Source organism: Chelon labrosus (genome assembly GCF_963514085.1).
Source record: "Chelon labrosus genome assembly, chromosome: 15".
Classification (NCBI taxonomy): Eukaryota; Metazoa; Chordata; class Actinopteri; order Mugiliformes; family Mugilidae; genus Chelon; species Chelon labrosus.
The window spans coordinates 27,277,595-27,291,119 of record NC_140348.1 but is presented as its reverse complement, the minus strand read 5'-3'; the positions used below and the strand labels follow the sequence as shown (position 1 = coordinate 27,291,119).

The following is a 13,525-nucleotide window of genomic DNA, read 5'->3' as shown; positions in this document are numbered from 1 at the left end:
CTGTCATGACTTATTAATGATGAGGGGAGGAAGGATGGGAGGAGGGAGGGAGTGTGCGTGGAAAGTGGATTATTTTTGTTTTGGTGCTGTGAGTCTTTGTTTGTCCTCTGTTCAAATGCTGCAGTGGAACATTAAAAAACAAACGAAACCTGCAGAAAAAGATAAAATAAGAAAACGAAATATACATTTTTGTGCTAACAAAGCTGCAGAGCTCAGCAGAGGACTTGATTTTATCTTTTAAACAATGCAGCTTTTTTTAGTGCTGTTGTAAGAAAGTTGACTTTAAGTCGGAGTTAGGCTACATAACGGTAGCGTTGCATGAACGTGGTACCTCCTGGATCTCTACAGGAACTCATTTGAGGTCATAAACCTGTGATATCGGTCCCAGTTTGACTCACACAGGGAGCTATGAGAAGATAAACCTGCACAGGCCAGACTGCACCACTTTCAACCATTCAGAATCTATTTCAAGTTACTACGCCTTGCAGGGTAAATTCTTGTAACGTACGATCCGACCTGACGCCTCTGACGTGAGCGTGGATGGACACTGGTGATGAACAGCAGGAGGTGGTGGAGACTGAAATAGTTGGCGACAGTGTGAGACCTTTTTGAAACTGGATCGACTCCTGTTTACAGAGATATTTGTATTTATTATTCATATTAATTCTAGAAGTCATGTATCGTACTTTTAGAAAACACGCCCACCAGCCAAGTAATTTCCTGCAATTTAGATTTGGTGTTAGATGCACCTTGTCTTTTATAACTAGTTATGCAAGTAAAGAGATATAAGCTGTTATGTTAGTTTGATCACTTTCATCCAGGAGACTCTGGGCCGTGTCCTGAGTGGAACCGTTGCTTTCATTATCAGTTTTATTTCTTTTTCTGTTTCTCTGTCGCTTGAAAAAGATCAGTTTGAGTGATAAACACTTGCTGCAGGCACTAAAGTTACTGCCAACTGACTGTGGCTGCATCATTGGAGACCTGACACCAACTATTGGCACTGAAGCTTCATAAAAGTTCAAAAAAAACAAAGTTAAATGTAAATGTTTGCAGATGTGCCTGAATTAATTGCTGAAACATTTTAGTGTCTGAATGTATTCTTTGCAGACATGAGGATGGAGGATGGATGGATAAAATGCCCCGAGCAAAACAGAAGCTCAGTCAGCATCAGTAGCTGCCTCGGGTTAATCCCCTGCAGGATTAACAGCAGCAGGAAACCCCTGACGTCTCTTTACGTGTTGGTTTGGTTTAATAGTTGATGCATGCTGCAGTCCAGACTAAAAAACACAACCACTATTCTGACATTTAAATAAATCTGAAATGTGCACAGAAAGAAACAAAGACACGTGAATTGCATAACAATTCTATTTTGAAAACAGAAAGAAATGTGTGAATGACAACTGGGATCGACCTCGACCTCCCCTCCCTCCCTCCATCTCTCCCTCCATCTATCCATCAGTGTTTGTTGACGTCCGGTCTAGATTCCTCCTCTCAAAGAGTTTCTGACGCTCGGCTGATTTTCAATAAGTCTCTGACAGATTCACATCCTCACTCTATTGTGTCCCCTCCTCACCATGTCACTCTTTGGCTCTTTGCTTCTCTTGGACACAGATGAGGAAAGCACCAAAAAGCATCCAGTCCATGTTTTCATAGCAGATTCAGTTTGGTAGACAGCGACCCTCTAAGATGACGTGTTTGTGCAGTAGCTGTTGTGTTTGTGCCACATATGTGAAAGGATGATTTTTTTGTTGCAAAGAAAATGAAAAAGCAATGGTTCCGCATGAGGACTAGTCTCCTTGATAAACAAGCCTCCTAACCTGCTCTGGATTTCTACCTGCTGTCACTGCACCTGGTCCCTTTCATGGGACAGGTCTGCCTTTAAAAGACAAAAGCCCAGTGTCCCAAAAAGCTGCAATGAGACTGTGTTGTGATATGTTATGATGCTGTTTGCTCAGAGTGACTGATGCAGCTGGTTTTTCCTGCAGGGACCATTAAAGTTTAATCGTTTTAATTCTTCAAGATCTCTTTAAAGGTGCAAGGCTTGATTTCCTTAATCCTCTTGTGTGGTTGGAATGATGCAAGTTTCATTTATCCCTTCGCTGGTGAAGCCTTATGTGGTTCTGGAGCTTTTTTAACGTCTTAAATGATGATCTGATAACATTGTCACTGGGCGTGGAGGCTCCAGCTGGAGGCAATGTGGAGCTACGTTTGGAGAAATTCAAACAGAGCAGTGGACATGTCCCGGACCTAGAAAACATACATGCAACGATGTGTAGAACCTACACAAAGCAACCGATATCTGCAGAAACTGAAAGTAAATCCAAGAGAGGACTGGAAGATCTCTGCTGCAAGGCAAATACTAAAAAAGACAATCCAATATTGCGCTGCCATGTGATGCAGTCTGATATCAGCCTGAAAGTCAGACCAAGTTGTCAAGTTGCATCTTTTAACATGGATGTCTATGGGGACTAACGCTTTTGCAGACAGCATCTAGTGGCCAGTAGAGGAACTGCATTGTTTTTGGTTATTTCTGAGACCAGCTCTTGTCCTGCAAATGCCGGGCCAATCAAATCATTTGGGCGGGGCTTTATTTGGTTATATGCTTTCTTCTCTCTTCACGGTCTCCTCAGTCTCTATGTTTGTCTGCAAACTAATACATAAATGAAACACCAAAGAAGTGCTTCATAAAATACATTAACTTTAACATTATGTCCTTTCCCAGCCACCATGAGTGTCCTGCCGTGCAGTTTCCTCCTCCTCCTCCTCCTCATCCTCCCTGTCTTCACCGAGGCCAAAAGGCAGCCTGGCCAGGAGAAAGCTGACAAACCCCGGCAGCCTCCTCCATCGCCCCAGCCGGCGAAGAGGCCCAGACATCGCTCAGTGCCGGGCTCCGGGGACTTGACTACCAAGGACGGCCATCGCTGCACTTGGCAGACGTCTGGAGAAGGCCTGGTGAGCCTGGTGGTGAACTGCAGCGCTGAAGCACAAGGAGAGCAGCAGAGGTGAGTCCAGATACCAACAGGATCATAACAAGAAATCTGGAAACCAATGCAATTCTTTATTCGTGTGTCTTCTACACCCGCAGGTACTGGTGCCGTTATGCTGGTAAACCAGACCTCTGCCAGGCCTATGGGGTGAAGTCCAGCCAGTACTGGAAGCAGTTGGTGGGGAAGCTGAAGAAAAGGCAGAACGCCTGCGAAGGAGAAAAAGTCCTGAAGGCCAAAACCTGTAAGAAGGCTCCCGCTGAGGCCCACATGAAGCTCGCCCAGCGCAGCGGTGAGGAGGAAAAGAAGGGAGGGAAGAAGAAGGGAGTAGCAGCTGGAAGGAGCTCAGACGGAGGCAAGGTGGAAAAGAGGAAGAGGAAGGAGGAGGAGGAAGAGGAGAAGAAGAAGAGGGAAGAGTGGACTGGGTTTGAGGAGGAAGGAGTGTTGAACGACATGGAGCCGGTGCAGAGCTACTGCAGCGAGGGGTGGCACTCCGTCTGCTCGTTCTTCGTCAAGTTTTTTGAGGGTTAATGAGGAAGCAGTTTTTTTGTTTCATGATGCGTTCGCAATCTGAAAAGAAATCTAGGCAGTTCTGTTACACCAGGCAGCTCCTTTGTATGAGTATTTTTTTTTTTAAACTTTATCCTCAATAAGTCACGCAACCCTGTCAGGGTTTAATCAAAAACAGTTTATTGGGGATTTTTATCACGATTTCAAATAACGTTACAGCATTATAAATTATTCAAAACCTTCAAATCATTGGACATGTCATTGGAAACACCGGATATCTGCTGATGTAGAAAATAAAATAGTTTAAAAATGACCTTAAAGGACCAGTGTGTTGGATTGAGTGACCTCTAGTGGTGAAGCTGCAGATTGCAACTTACTGAAGACTTTCCAAGACCACAGGAGAATCTAATGTACATTGACCCGTTCAACATAAAAATACATAAAGGTCCTCTCTGGGGTCACTGTTTCTCTTTTTGTTTTGTCCTTTCTGGGATACGAGGACGAGGACATGCTTCTAATGTCGACATGAAGTCCTCGAACAAAAACGATAGATAATTACGTAAAATATATTCAATGTCTGCTAATTGATCTGTTTAAATCCTGCACACTGGATCTTTAAAAGCAAAAACAATCAGATCATACTCCACGTCAGTTTTTGTTACCTGAACATATTTAGTTCGGGATGTTTTATGTCATAGCTGTATTTTCTTCTTTAGCAAAGTTAAATCAGACAAAACCGCGTAATGCTGTCTGCCTAACAAATTAAAATAAAGTGGAAAACAATCAACGAGTCATCAGCACTGACGATGATAGTAGCCATAGTTACTGATGAATTAATGTCTGCTTTATTGTTATTTTTATAATGTGAAATTAATATTTTCTAAAAACTGTTTTGTAAAGAATCATTTGTTAACGGTTGTCAGTGGATTCCTGTCTGTTTTTCTTTCCACATTTAAAAAATATTTTTGAATTAATGTTAACTTTGTTTCTCTCTACAATAAACGGCTTGAAATAAACAAACGGTTTCTATATCCCAAAATGAATGAGATGCACGTGATTATCTGTTATTATAATGAGGGGGATATCTTGGCAATGAAAGGGAAATATTGTACTTATATGACGGCACATCCAAAAAACTAATAAAAAGGTTTAGGATCAGGTGACGGTGGAAGGGGGACGAGGATCACACGGGCCGTGACTCATCTGCAGGTTTGGAAACAGTCTTTGTTTACTGGTTTCTGAACAGATTCTGCTGCTTTAAAAACAAAACAGCCAATGCTGCACTGGAAAGAGTCCTGAGGACAGAAGACGAGGGAAGGACGGGGCGTTTGGAAGGACTGGACGCTCATCAGTGGTTACCATGCCAGCGATCCACTAGACAGAGAGTGAGTGAGTGTATGTGTGTGTTGTAGTTGGATCTATGGCACATTGTCAGGATGTATAGAGCAGCCTGCATCATCCCACATATACTTGATCAGTTTGGGATCTAGTGAATTTGGAGGCCAGGTCAACACCTTGTGCTGTTCTTCATGTTTTTTTTTTAGTTGTTCCTAAAGTGTTTTTGTGTGTGTGTCTGTGTCAGGCTGCATCCTGCTGGGGATGGCTGCTGCCATCAAGGAGTGTCATTGCTATGGGGTGGGGGTGCCTGGTCTGGTCTAGGTGGGTGCTACATGTCTAAGTAACATCCACACCAATGAATGCCAGGTCCAGAAGTTTCCCAGCAGAACAATGAACTGTCACCAGATGGTTTAAATTTCTCCTGTCAGTGGTCATAATGCTGCGGCTGACCGGTGTGTATAACTGTAGCACATGAGCTGTCTGTTCTCAGCATACATAGATTTCATTACTTTCTACTGAGTTTTTATTAGTGACGTTCAACCCCCAGTGTCTAGTTTGTTAGAGTTACATGAGCTCTGTCTTCCTAATCAGTTTCTCTCTGCCCTTGGTTCTAGTCTTTCAGGTCATCTTTATGTTTCTTCAGCTTAATTTATAGTTGCACGTCACCTCTATGTGGTAGCTACGGCGTAGGTCCAGATCCTACGCCCCAGCCTGACCTGCACCTCCCCTCAAATGTAACTGCATTATGCAAGTATAAACCAAGACTCTCCTCTCTCATGCATACATACATTGAATACATTGAACTTTTATTTGGCATCTTAACTCGGTTTCATCTGATGTAAATAATAACGTATTATTCCACCATGATGAATTAATGTTCTTCTTTATTCCACTGGTATGCTGGTGAGTTTCTCTTGTGCTCACAGGGTTGATGGCAGCTTAAAGAAAACCTGAACATAAAGTGTTTCTGAAGCGCTATTGAAGAGACCAAACAAATGATATTCCCTCCTTAGGTGCTCAGCTGTTGGGCTGAGAGCTGGGGAGGAGGGGCTGCACAGGCCATAGCGTCCAGTTTACATCTTGTGCATACCAATCAACGCTTAGACTGAGCCCTTGTGCTCCGTTTCTCCTGCCTCTAATTTGTCTTTCGTGTGTCTAGTAGTCGTAGATTAGATCCTGTGCTGGACCGAAGACAAGGCAGAGAAAACCCAGAGGTCACATAAGAGCACAACTGGACAAAAGGTAATCGGGTGGACTGGCCGTCAGCGCCTGTTATTAAAGGGTCTTCACAACTCCAGTACCCACATCATCATTATCTCTCCCACTTCACATCCCCACGGTGGCCTGATTGTCCTCGTGCTGCACACACAAACACCCTCTCAGGAGGCTGCAGCGTGGGTCAGATCCTCCATAGACCGGGACACTGAGACCCCCCATGTTGGACGCTGGCTGTCTGCCCGTGAGGACTCGGGGCACAGCGAGGGTCTGGCAGCCCCCTGCCTCGGCTCAGCTCAAAGCTTTTATTCACCATCTTCATTTTTCCTCTGCCCTTCGGTCACACCTCCACACTCGCTGCCAAACAAACCCAAGATGAAGTCACCAAACCTTCCAGGGAAACAGGTCTGTCCTTCACATTAAACCCTGAAGGAACCCAAAGACATTATTTCATAGTCTGGAGTTTTTCCTGGTTAGAATAGTGTGAGTTTCTCTTCATCTGCTCATATATTTAACTACTATTTGGATAATATGGTGAAGGCTGAAAGAAACCACTGTTGGCATTTTTTGTGGAGTTGCACATGAAAGTCTGATGCATCCAACCAGAACATCACCTGCCTGCCTCCTTAATGACTGCTGTCTTTTTCCTTTTGCAGAGGAGTATAAAGGTTTATATGCACCAGTGTGACAATGAAACATCTTGATTAGAAAATATACTCTTTATAAATGTTTACAGGCGAGACTTCGCGGTGCAGTTTCCGTCAGAGTTGAGGGTTTATAACTTCTGAGATTTTGTAATGGTCTGTCCAGCCGTGGCCGGACCCAAAAGCAAGAGACTAAAGCACTAGGACAATACAGGTGAGTTTACTAAACAAAACTCAGCAGGGAAGTAAATCCAAGAGCAAACACCGAAAATGCAAAAGATGCTGGAAAAAAAAAACACAAAACGGCTGCAAGGGCAGGAGACTGGCTATGTCAGGGAGGCACTGAAAAAAGAGAAGAACCAGGAGATGAGTCTAACATTTGCAACGGGAAAAAAACACAAAAGCACGACGCAAAACTCAAGCCCTGGCACAAACTGAAACATGCAGAATTGTCTGGAGCTGGAGGGAAGCTATGGCCAGACTGTTAAAGAGAGTTGATTGATGATTGGCTGCAGCTGGGTTTCCTGCTCAGGTGAGCTTAATGAGAGTGACAGTGGGAGAGAGAGAACAAACACAAGGCATTGTGGTACCATACCCCTCCCAGTCTACGAGGCGCTAGTAGCCCCGGCCCGGCCTGCAGACGTCCAGGATCTCCTTCACAGATTTTACTTTAAGTTTTTGCAAGATGCACAGTCAACACAAGCAACAAACCCAGCATGCATCTGTAAAACGATAAAACAACCCCCACGAAGGAATTCAGTGTGAATGTGAATCAAGAATAAACGTGAATTGGTTTTTATTTCAGAGATTTAATGTCCCTCCATAATTTAAGTTGCACTGGTTGCAGCTCTCTGTTGCCCTCTCCTGGAAAAGGTTTGTAACTGGAAAAACTAAATTTAATTTTAAAATAAACTCTTAATACTTACTAGGAATACTAGGCAGTAAAGACAGATGTTTTACTAAGACAATAAAGACTATTTACATATCTACAATAAGGTCATAAGATATATTGCTTTATAAAAACCTAAATACTTGAACATCTCAGAAATGTCCTGTACAAATAAATGTATTGAATGGAGATGGATATTATTGTAATTGTTACCCAAGCAGTATTTATTTATTTATTTATTTATTTTCATGTTTGGAGAAACTACTGAGACAGGAAGAGGTCAACTTTCACCACCAGAGATCACTGTTGGATCATAAGAGCCATGAGAAGCTTTGAATGTGAAATGATTAACCCTCGTGCTACCCTTGGGGTCTGGGACCCCAAGGGTAGCATGAAAACAACCCCCACGAAGGAATTCAGTGTGAATTTGAATCAAGAATAAACGTGGCAGGGTAGCATAATGTGGACTATATGAGAGGACACATGCAACTTAAACTGTGCTACAGTCAAACTAGAGGAGCAGCTCTTATCAGGTTTTTAACTGGTTTTGTCACGAAGGCGTGAGCCCGGTCGGTGTTTCCCCTCCTTTCATCAGCGCTCTTATCTGAGATCGCACTAATGAGGTCGTCCTGTTGAACTGTGATTGTTCAGCTGACAGCAGCGTGTGGACTGAGAGCTGAGAAGTGTCCTCACAGACACGCCGTCTTACATCATAACCACGCTTTCTTCAGCCAAAGGTTGAGACACGAAACAGGTGACGACTCGTGCTGGTCTCACTCTGCCATATGTGTGATGAATGGGTTTAATTTTGACTTCAGAACTCATGGATCCCTCTCATGTCACTGTGATATGGATCTCCAGTCCTACATCATAGAAGTTTTTGCATCCTTCAGAATTATTTTATATTTCTGCATAAAAACGACTCAAAACATTAACAGGTTTTCACACACATCCTAAAAGTAGACAACAAGAACCCAATCAAACACATTAAACAGAAATATTATACTTGTCTTTTTATTTATTAAAGAAAATGAGCCAATATTACATATCATGTCCTCCTTGTGTCCAGTATCTGCTGTGACCTCCTTGTCACTAAATGTTTCTGGTAACTGCTGATCAGTGGTCTACAGCAGCTTGGAGGAATTTTAGCCCATTCCTCAGAACAGAACCACTTCAGTTCTGAGATGTTGGTGGGTTTCCTCACATCAACTGCTTGCTTCAGGTCCTTCCACAACATTTCTATTGGATTAAGGTCAGGACTTTGACTTGGCCGTTCCTAAACATTCATCTTGTTCTTCTTTAACCGTTCTTTTGTAGAACCACTTGTGTTCTTGGTTCTCGTTGTCTTGCTGCATGACCCAGTTTCTCTTCACATTCAGCTCATGGACAGATGTCCTGACATTTTCTTTTAGAGTTCACTGGTAGAATTCAGAATTCATTGGTCCATCAATGATGACAAGCCGTCCTGGTCCAGATGCAGCAGAACAGGCCCAAACCAGGACATTAGCACCCCCATGTTTGATGGAGGGATGAGGTTCTGATGTTGTTTCATCTCCAAACATGACGCCTCTCATTTAAACCAAAGCACTAAGTCTAATATTTCTGTTTCAGGTGTTTCACTGGCTTCTCTTTGTCCAAGTCTTTCAGGACTTCTGCTCATGTTTTGAGTCATTTTTAGGAAGAAATGTAGAACATTCTTCCAAGCAGCCGTGCATGGAGAGGAAGTTGAGTGTGTAATGAATCAGCTGACATGGACCATCAACACCGTACTGCTGGTGAAAACTGCCCAACAAGCAAACTTGATGCGTTACTACAGGAGGACAGAGGAGAACATCCTGATGGACTGCGCCACAGTTTGGTTTTATGACGTCAGCACAGTGTGACGTTGTGGTGAGGCTGTCCCAGGAGATCGATGTGATGGAGCTCCCCAATCTGGACACCAACAAATATAATCAGATACTATGTACAGCCCGGACACTGCTAGTTTGAACCGCTGCCATCCAGCAAACATTCAGAGCCAGAACTAACGAGAGAGCATCCAGACATAGTGACATCATTCATTTGTTCAACTAGAACTGAAGCGTACTAGTGTCCCTATACAGGTGTGTGTTTGTACTGTACAGCTGCAGGGAAGGTGTGGGAACAGGAAGCAGAAAAGATTCAACAGATCTAGTTTGATCAGCTGTGAAGTGTAAATTCATGCTGGAACCTGTTAAACTACTCAACGCTCACGCAGATGATTCATTTAGCTTGTGAAAGGCACTGGGAATGTTGTGCTCAGTGGAGAGACAGAGAGAAGCTTCAGATGTACTCGCACTAGAAAACTAAATTAATATTTTGTTATGAACCTGCTAGAGGAGGCCGAACTGTGAGAACTCTCAGTGTGACAGTAACATCTCTCTCCAACACTTCAATAAATCAACTAAAACCAAGTGAATTTATAGCAAAGACCTTATAATTAAACACCAAAGACCTTATAATTAAACACCAATTTAAAACTTGCAAACATCTTTTAATGTCTCCACCTGCAGCTCACAGGCTTCTATTTATTTTTTTGATACTGTATTGATCCCACAAGGAAAGGAAATTATCTGCATTTTGACCCATCCAGTTGTTCACAGAGTAGTGTATACAGTCATACCAGTGGGCTGCAGCCTCTAAGTACAACACCCAGGGAGCAATCTGGGTTGTAGGTGCATGCTCAAGGCGCCTCAGCCATGAACACAGGAGTGAGGTGAACCCCAAGCTGCATCTCCAGCACCTGCTCCACTGCTCCCTCATTTTGCATTCACACTCAAACCAATTTCCAAGCAACTTTACGATGATAAAGTTTCTTCTGTCTCTAATGTTCTTAAATTAAATTTGCAGGAATTTAAATTAAAGACTAGTCTGATGCGTCTTTATTTGCGGCCTAAGAACAGTCGAATTTCTTGAAGCCTTCAGTCGAGCTGCAGCTAAAAAGCCACCGCATCTCTCTCTGAGGGAGTCTGACTGAGGTTTTGATTCTCTCCTCGTGTTGCTTTTATTTTGAAATAGCAGCGTTTGGTAACTTGGACCATGAAAACAGCAGCTCAGCTAAGTCTAAAGCGCAGCAGCGTGGGAGGAGTCATGCTCAGGTGTTCTCAGTTATTCTGGCTGATTAGAGACTTTCAAGCCAGAACGCACCTGAAGAGAATCTTGCTGGTGTTTGAATGATCAGGAGTGACACATTTACCCCTTCAAGCCTCTTCTGACGAGATCGGTTTTGACAGCTTTTAGGAAATTCTCCGAATAAAAATACAGTGACCTCATTTTATGTGTTGTTATTGATCAGAATTTAGAGATTCAAATTCAGCCTCTAAGAGGGATACAGCACGGTTTGCTGCAGCTAGTTAAAAAACATTAATGCATTTAAACGAAGCGACATCCTGCAGAAAGCTGCTGAACCACAAACGTCTGAGACAATCGATGAGCACAGTGTGAGAGAGACAACAAACCATGAGACGTATAGACTCAAGAATAGAAATAGATGATGACAGGTGACACTGATGTTTTAAAAAGGTAAATAAAAGAAGGTCAAACATGGTGCAGAGGGAGGAGGAGGATATGTTTTGTTCTAATTTAACGACAGCCGTTTGCTTTTATAGGACATTAAACAGCACCTACAGTCTATAGTCCACAGCAGCAGGTCAATATTTTTTAAAAGTTGGACGGCTTCAGTGTTCTACAACCTAAAAGTAGGTTAATACCCAGACCTTAAAGAACTGGAGCAGTCATTAGAGTCAGGATTCAGTTCATGCAAGGTGAAAGCTGCCTCAGTCGGCCCTGCCAAAGTACTCGGGTCGCTGGCTATGCAGTGTCATGGGGGTGTGTCCAGGGTTACAGTAGATCAGCTTGCAACACAGATTCTCAGAGTAGCCGAGGAGCTGCATGAACATTTACAGCCGGGGCCCAACACATCGACACATCGACACATCGACAAGCCTACGCCTTTGTCTCAGTTCAAACATAAAGCCAGAGACAGGTGTTTGATCTGGCTGCAGTTTAGCTACCTGACCTAGTTCTAGCAGCAGAACGCCAATAAGCAAAAGAAACATTCAGTCTACAACAGCTCTATAGGTGCAGTCAGTCAGTCACTGCCTGCAATCACGAATTAGATTTTACATCCGAGTTCAATATGTGTTTTTAAGGTGGAGTTACTCCAATTAATCATGTTTTAACATCTATTTTTGTTATTCAGAGTGTCTCATGTACTGATTGTCTTTTTGAGTCATAGCAGCAGTAGAGTAAGATCAACAGATAGAACTGATTTGTTTCACACAGTCTGGGAACATGAACACTTTTCAAAGACAATGCATTTTGCAAAATGTCAAAGCTTTCCTTGCAGGAGTTTTTGAGCTCAGGGCCGTAAGTGGGTGATACTGTTCTTGAAGGTTCTGTGGTGTAATCAGTCTGCAGGTAAAAAACTGTGAAGCTCCTTCTCATATTTAGACTTCTGCTTTTTTTTCTGCAGACCAACAGGTTGTCTGCAGCTCAAATGAGAGACAACCTTCACCATCAAGCTGTCTTTATAAGCTCTCGCACAGGTGCTTATCTAATCAGTCCTCCCAGGTGATGGTGATTTCATGATTGATTAGTTTGTTCAGGAAAATGAGCCAATATTACATATCAGAGAGGTGCTCCTCTAGGATTCAATCAGAGTCCATGTGTTCAGAAATGTTTCCATCAATGTAATGACACTCAGGTGTGGTTCAGTTCCTGGTTTAATTGAAATAAATCAGGGATTTGTCTCAGTCTGATCTTCACAACACGAGTTTGTGGACAAAGGAGCTTTCTGAGGAGCTCAGAGAAAGAGTTGTTGTTGCTCATCAGGCTGGAAAAGGTTCCAGAACCATCTCTGAGGAGAGAATATGAAATGTGATGGACATGTGACCTCCTGTGATATTTCTCTCATTTTAAGGTGTCAACAGATGCACGGAACATCAACATCAGGTCAGATGTTTCCACCTGACCTGATGTTGATGTTCCGTGTACCATCTCAGAAGATTTTAGCAGTAAAGTTTGTTTCTATTTCTGTAGTTCTGATATGCAGAGTTAGAACGTACTGCATAGTTCCAGCGGACCAGAGTGTCTCCGACTAGTTTCACTTATTGCTGGCAACGTGGAGAGTCTCTTACACAAACTCTACATCAATATCACCATGCTGCACAGATAAAAACATCTAATCATGTTTTATATTTCAACACAGACAAATTGAGGATAACAGCAGAGTCAGAAAAATGAGGAATAAAGCTGAAAAGTGAGAGCAACACAAAGCTTTTAGTAATCCTTCATGTTTTCATGCAAAGTCATCAGTAACCCTGAAAGGTTCTACATCTTCTACACACTTTAAAATGACCTGGAGACCTCAACAGTGGCCTGAAAGTATGGCACAGGTTTATAACTGGTGTCTTATTGGGACACTGGTACAAAATTTTCCAGCCTGGCCTGATTAAAAGTCAGTCCATGAACTTTGTTACTGAATTCTACAGCCGCTGACACACCTCCTTAACAAATACCAGGCGGGATGTCCGATGGCAGCCAAGACCCAGAGGATAGGCACAGCGACCTGGCTTGGTGCCCTGGCTGTGGATGTGTGTGTGAAGATAAAAAGAACAGCAAAACATAAATCACTGCTTATTTCTGTTTCTGTATTACATAAGGAGAAAATAATGTGACCTCAGCACTCAGACATGACGAGGGAAAGTCTTAGGTTCAGTGTCAGGAGGTCACATTTAGTGTTATGTTTACAAGAGGACTGGATCATGTGATCTTTGAGAAACTGGACCCACAATATCTTAACGGTCAGATTCTGTCAACTATTAAATTGTATTAAAAGTGTTTTAGAAGAAAATAACTGCTCTAATACTGATTATAGATTAGACATTTGTTATTATAGACTGTGACAGTTGAACTGATTTTTGAAA

At 42.8% G+C, this 13,525-nt stretch overlaps 1 protein-coding gene across 1 annotated transcript; it reads left to right on the top strand.

Moving 5' to 3' along the window:
- The first annotated feature begins 2,722 nt into the window (after positions 1-2,722).
- fgfbp3 (fibroblast growth factor binding protein 3) lies at positions 2,723-3,664 on the top strand. Its single transcript, XM_084562025.1, has 2 exons — positions 2,723-3,002; positions 3,086-3,664. The coding sequence occupies exons 1-2, from the start codon at positions 2,728-2,730 to the stop codon at positions 3,513-3,515; spliced, it is 705 nt and encodes a 234-aa protein (XP_084418151.1). The 5' UTR covers positions 2,723-2,727; the 3' UTR covers positions 3,516-3,664.
- The last annotated feature ends 9,861 nt before the right edge of the window (positions 3,665-13,525 follow it).

Bases quoted from the DNA above. Each gene is read 5' to 3' on its own strand.
- fgfbp3 (XM_084562025.1), top strand. From the start codon at position 2,728: ATGAGTGTCCTGCCGTGCAGTTTCCTCCTCCTCCTCCTCCTCATCCTC. The intron at 3,003-3,085 runs GTGAGTCCAGAT...CTACACCCGCAG, and splicing joins GCACAAGGAGAGCAGCAGAG to GTACTGGTGCCGTTATGCTG.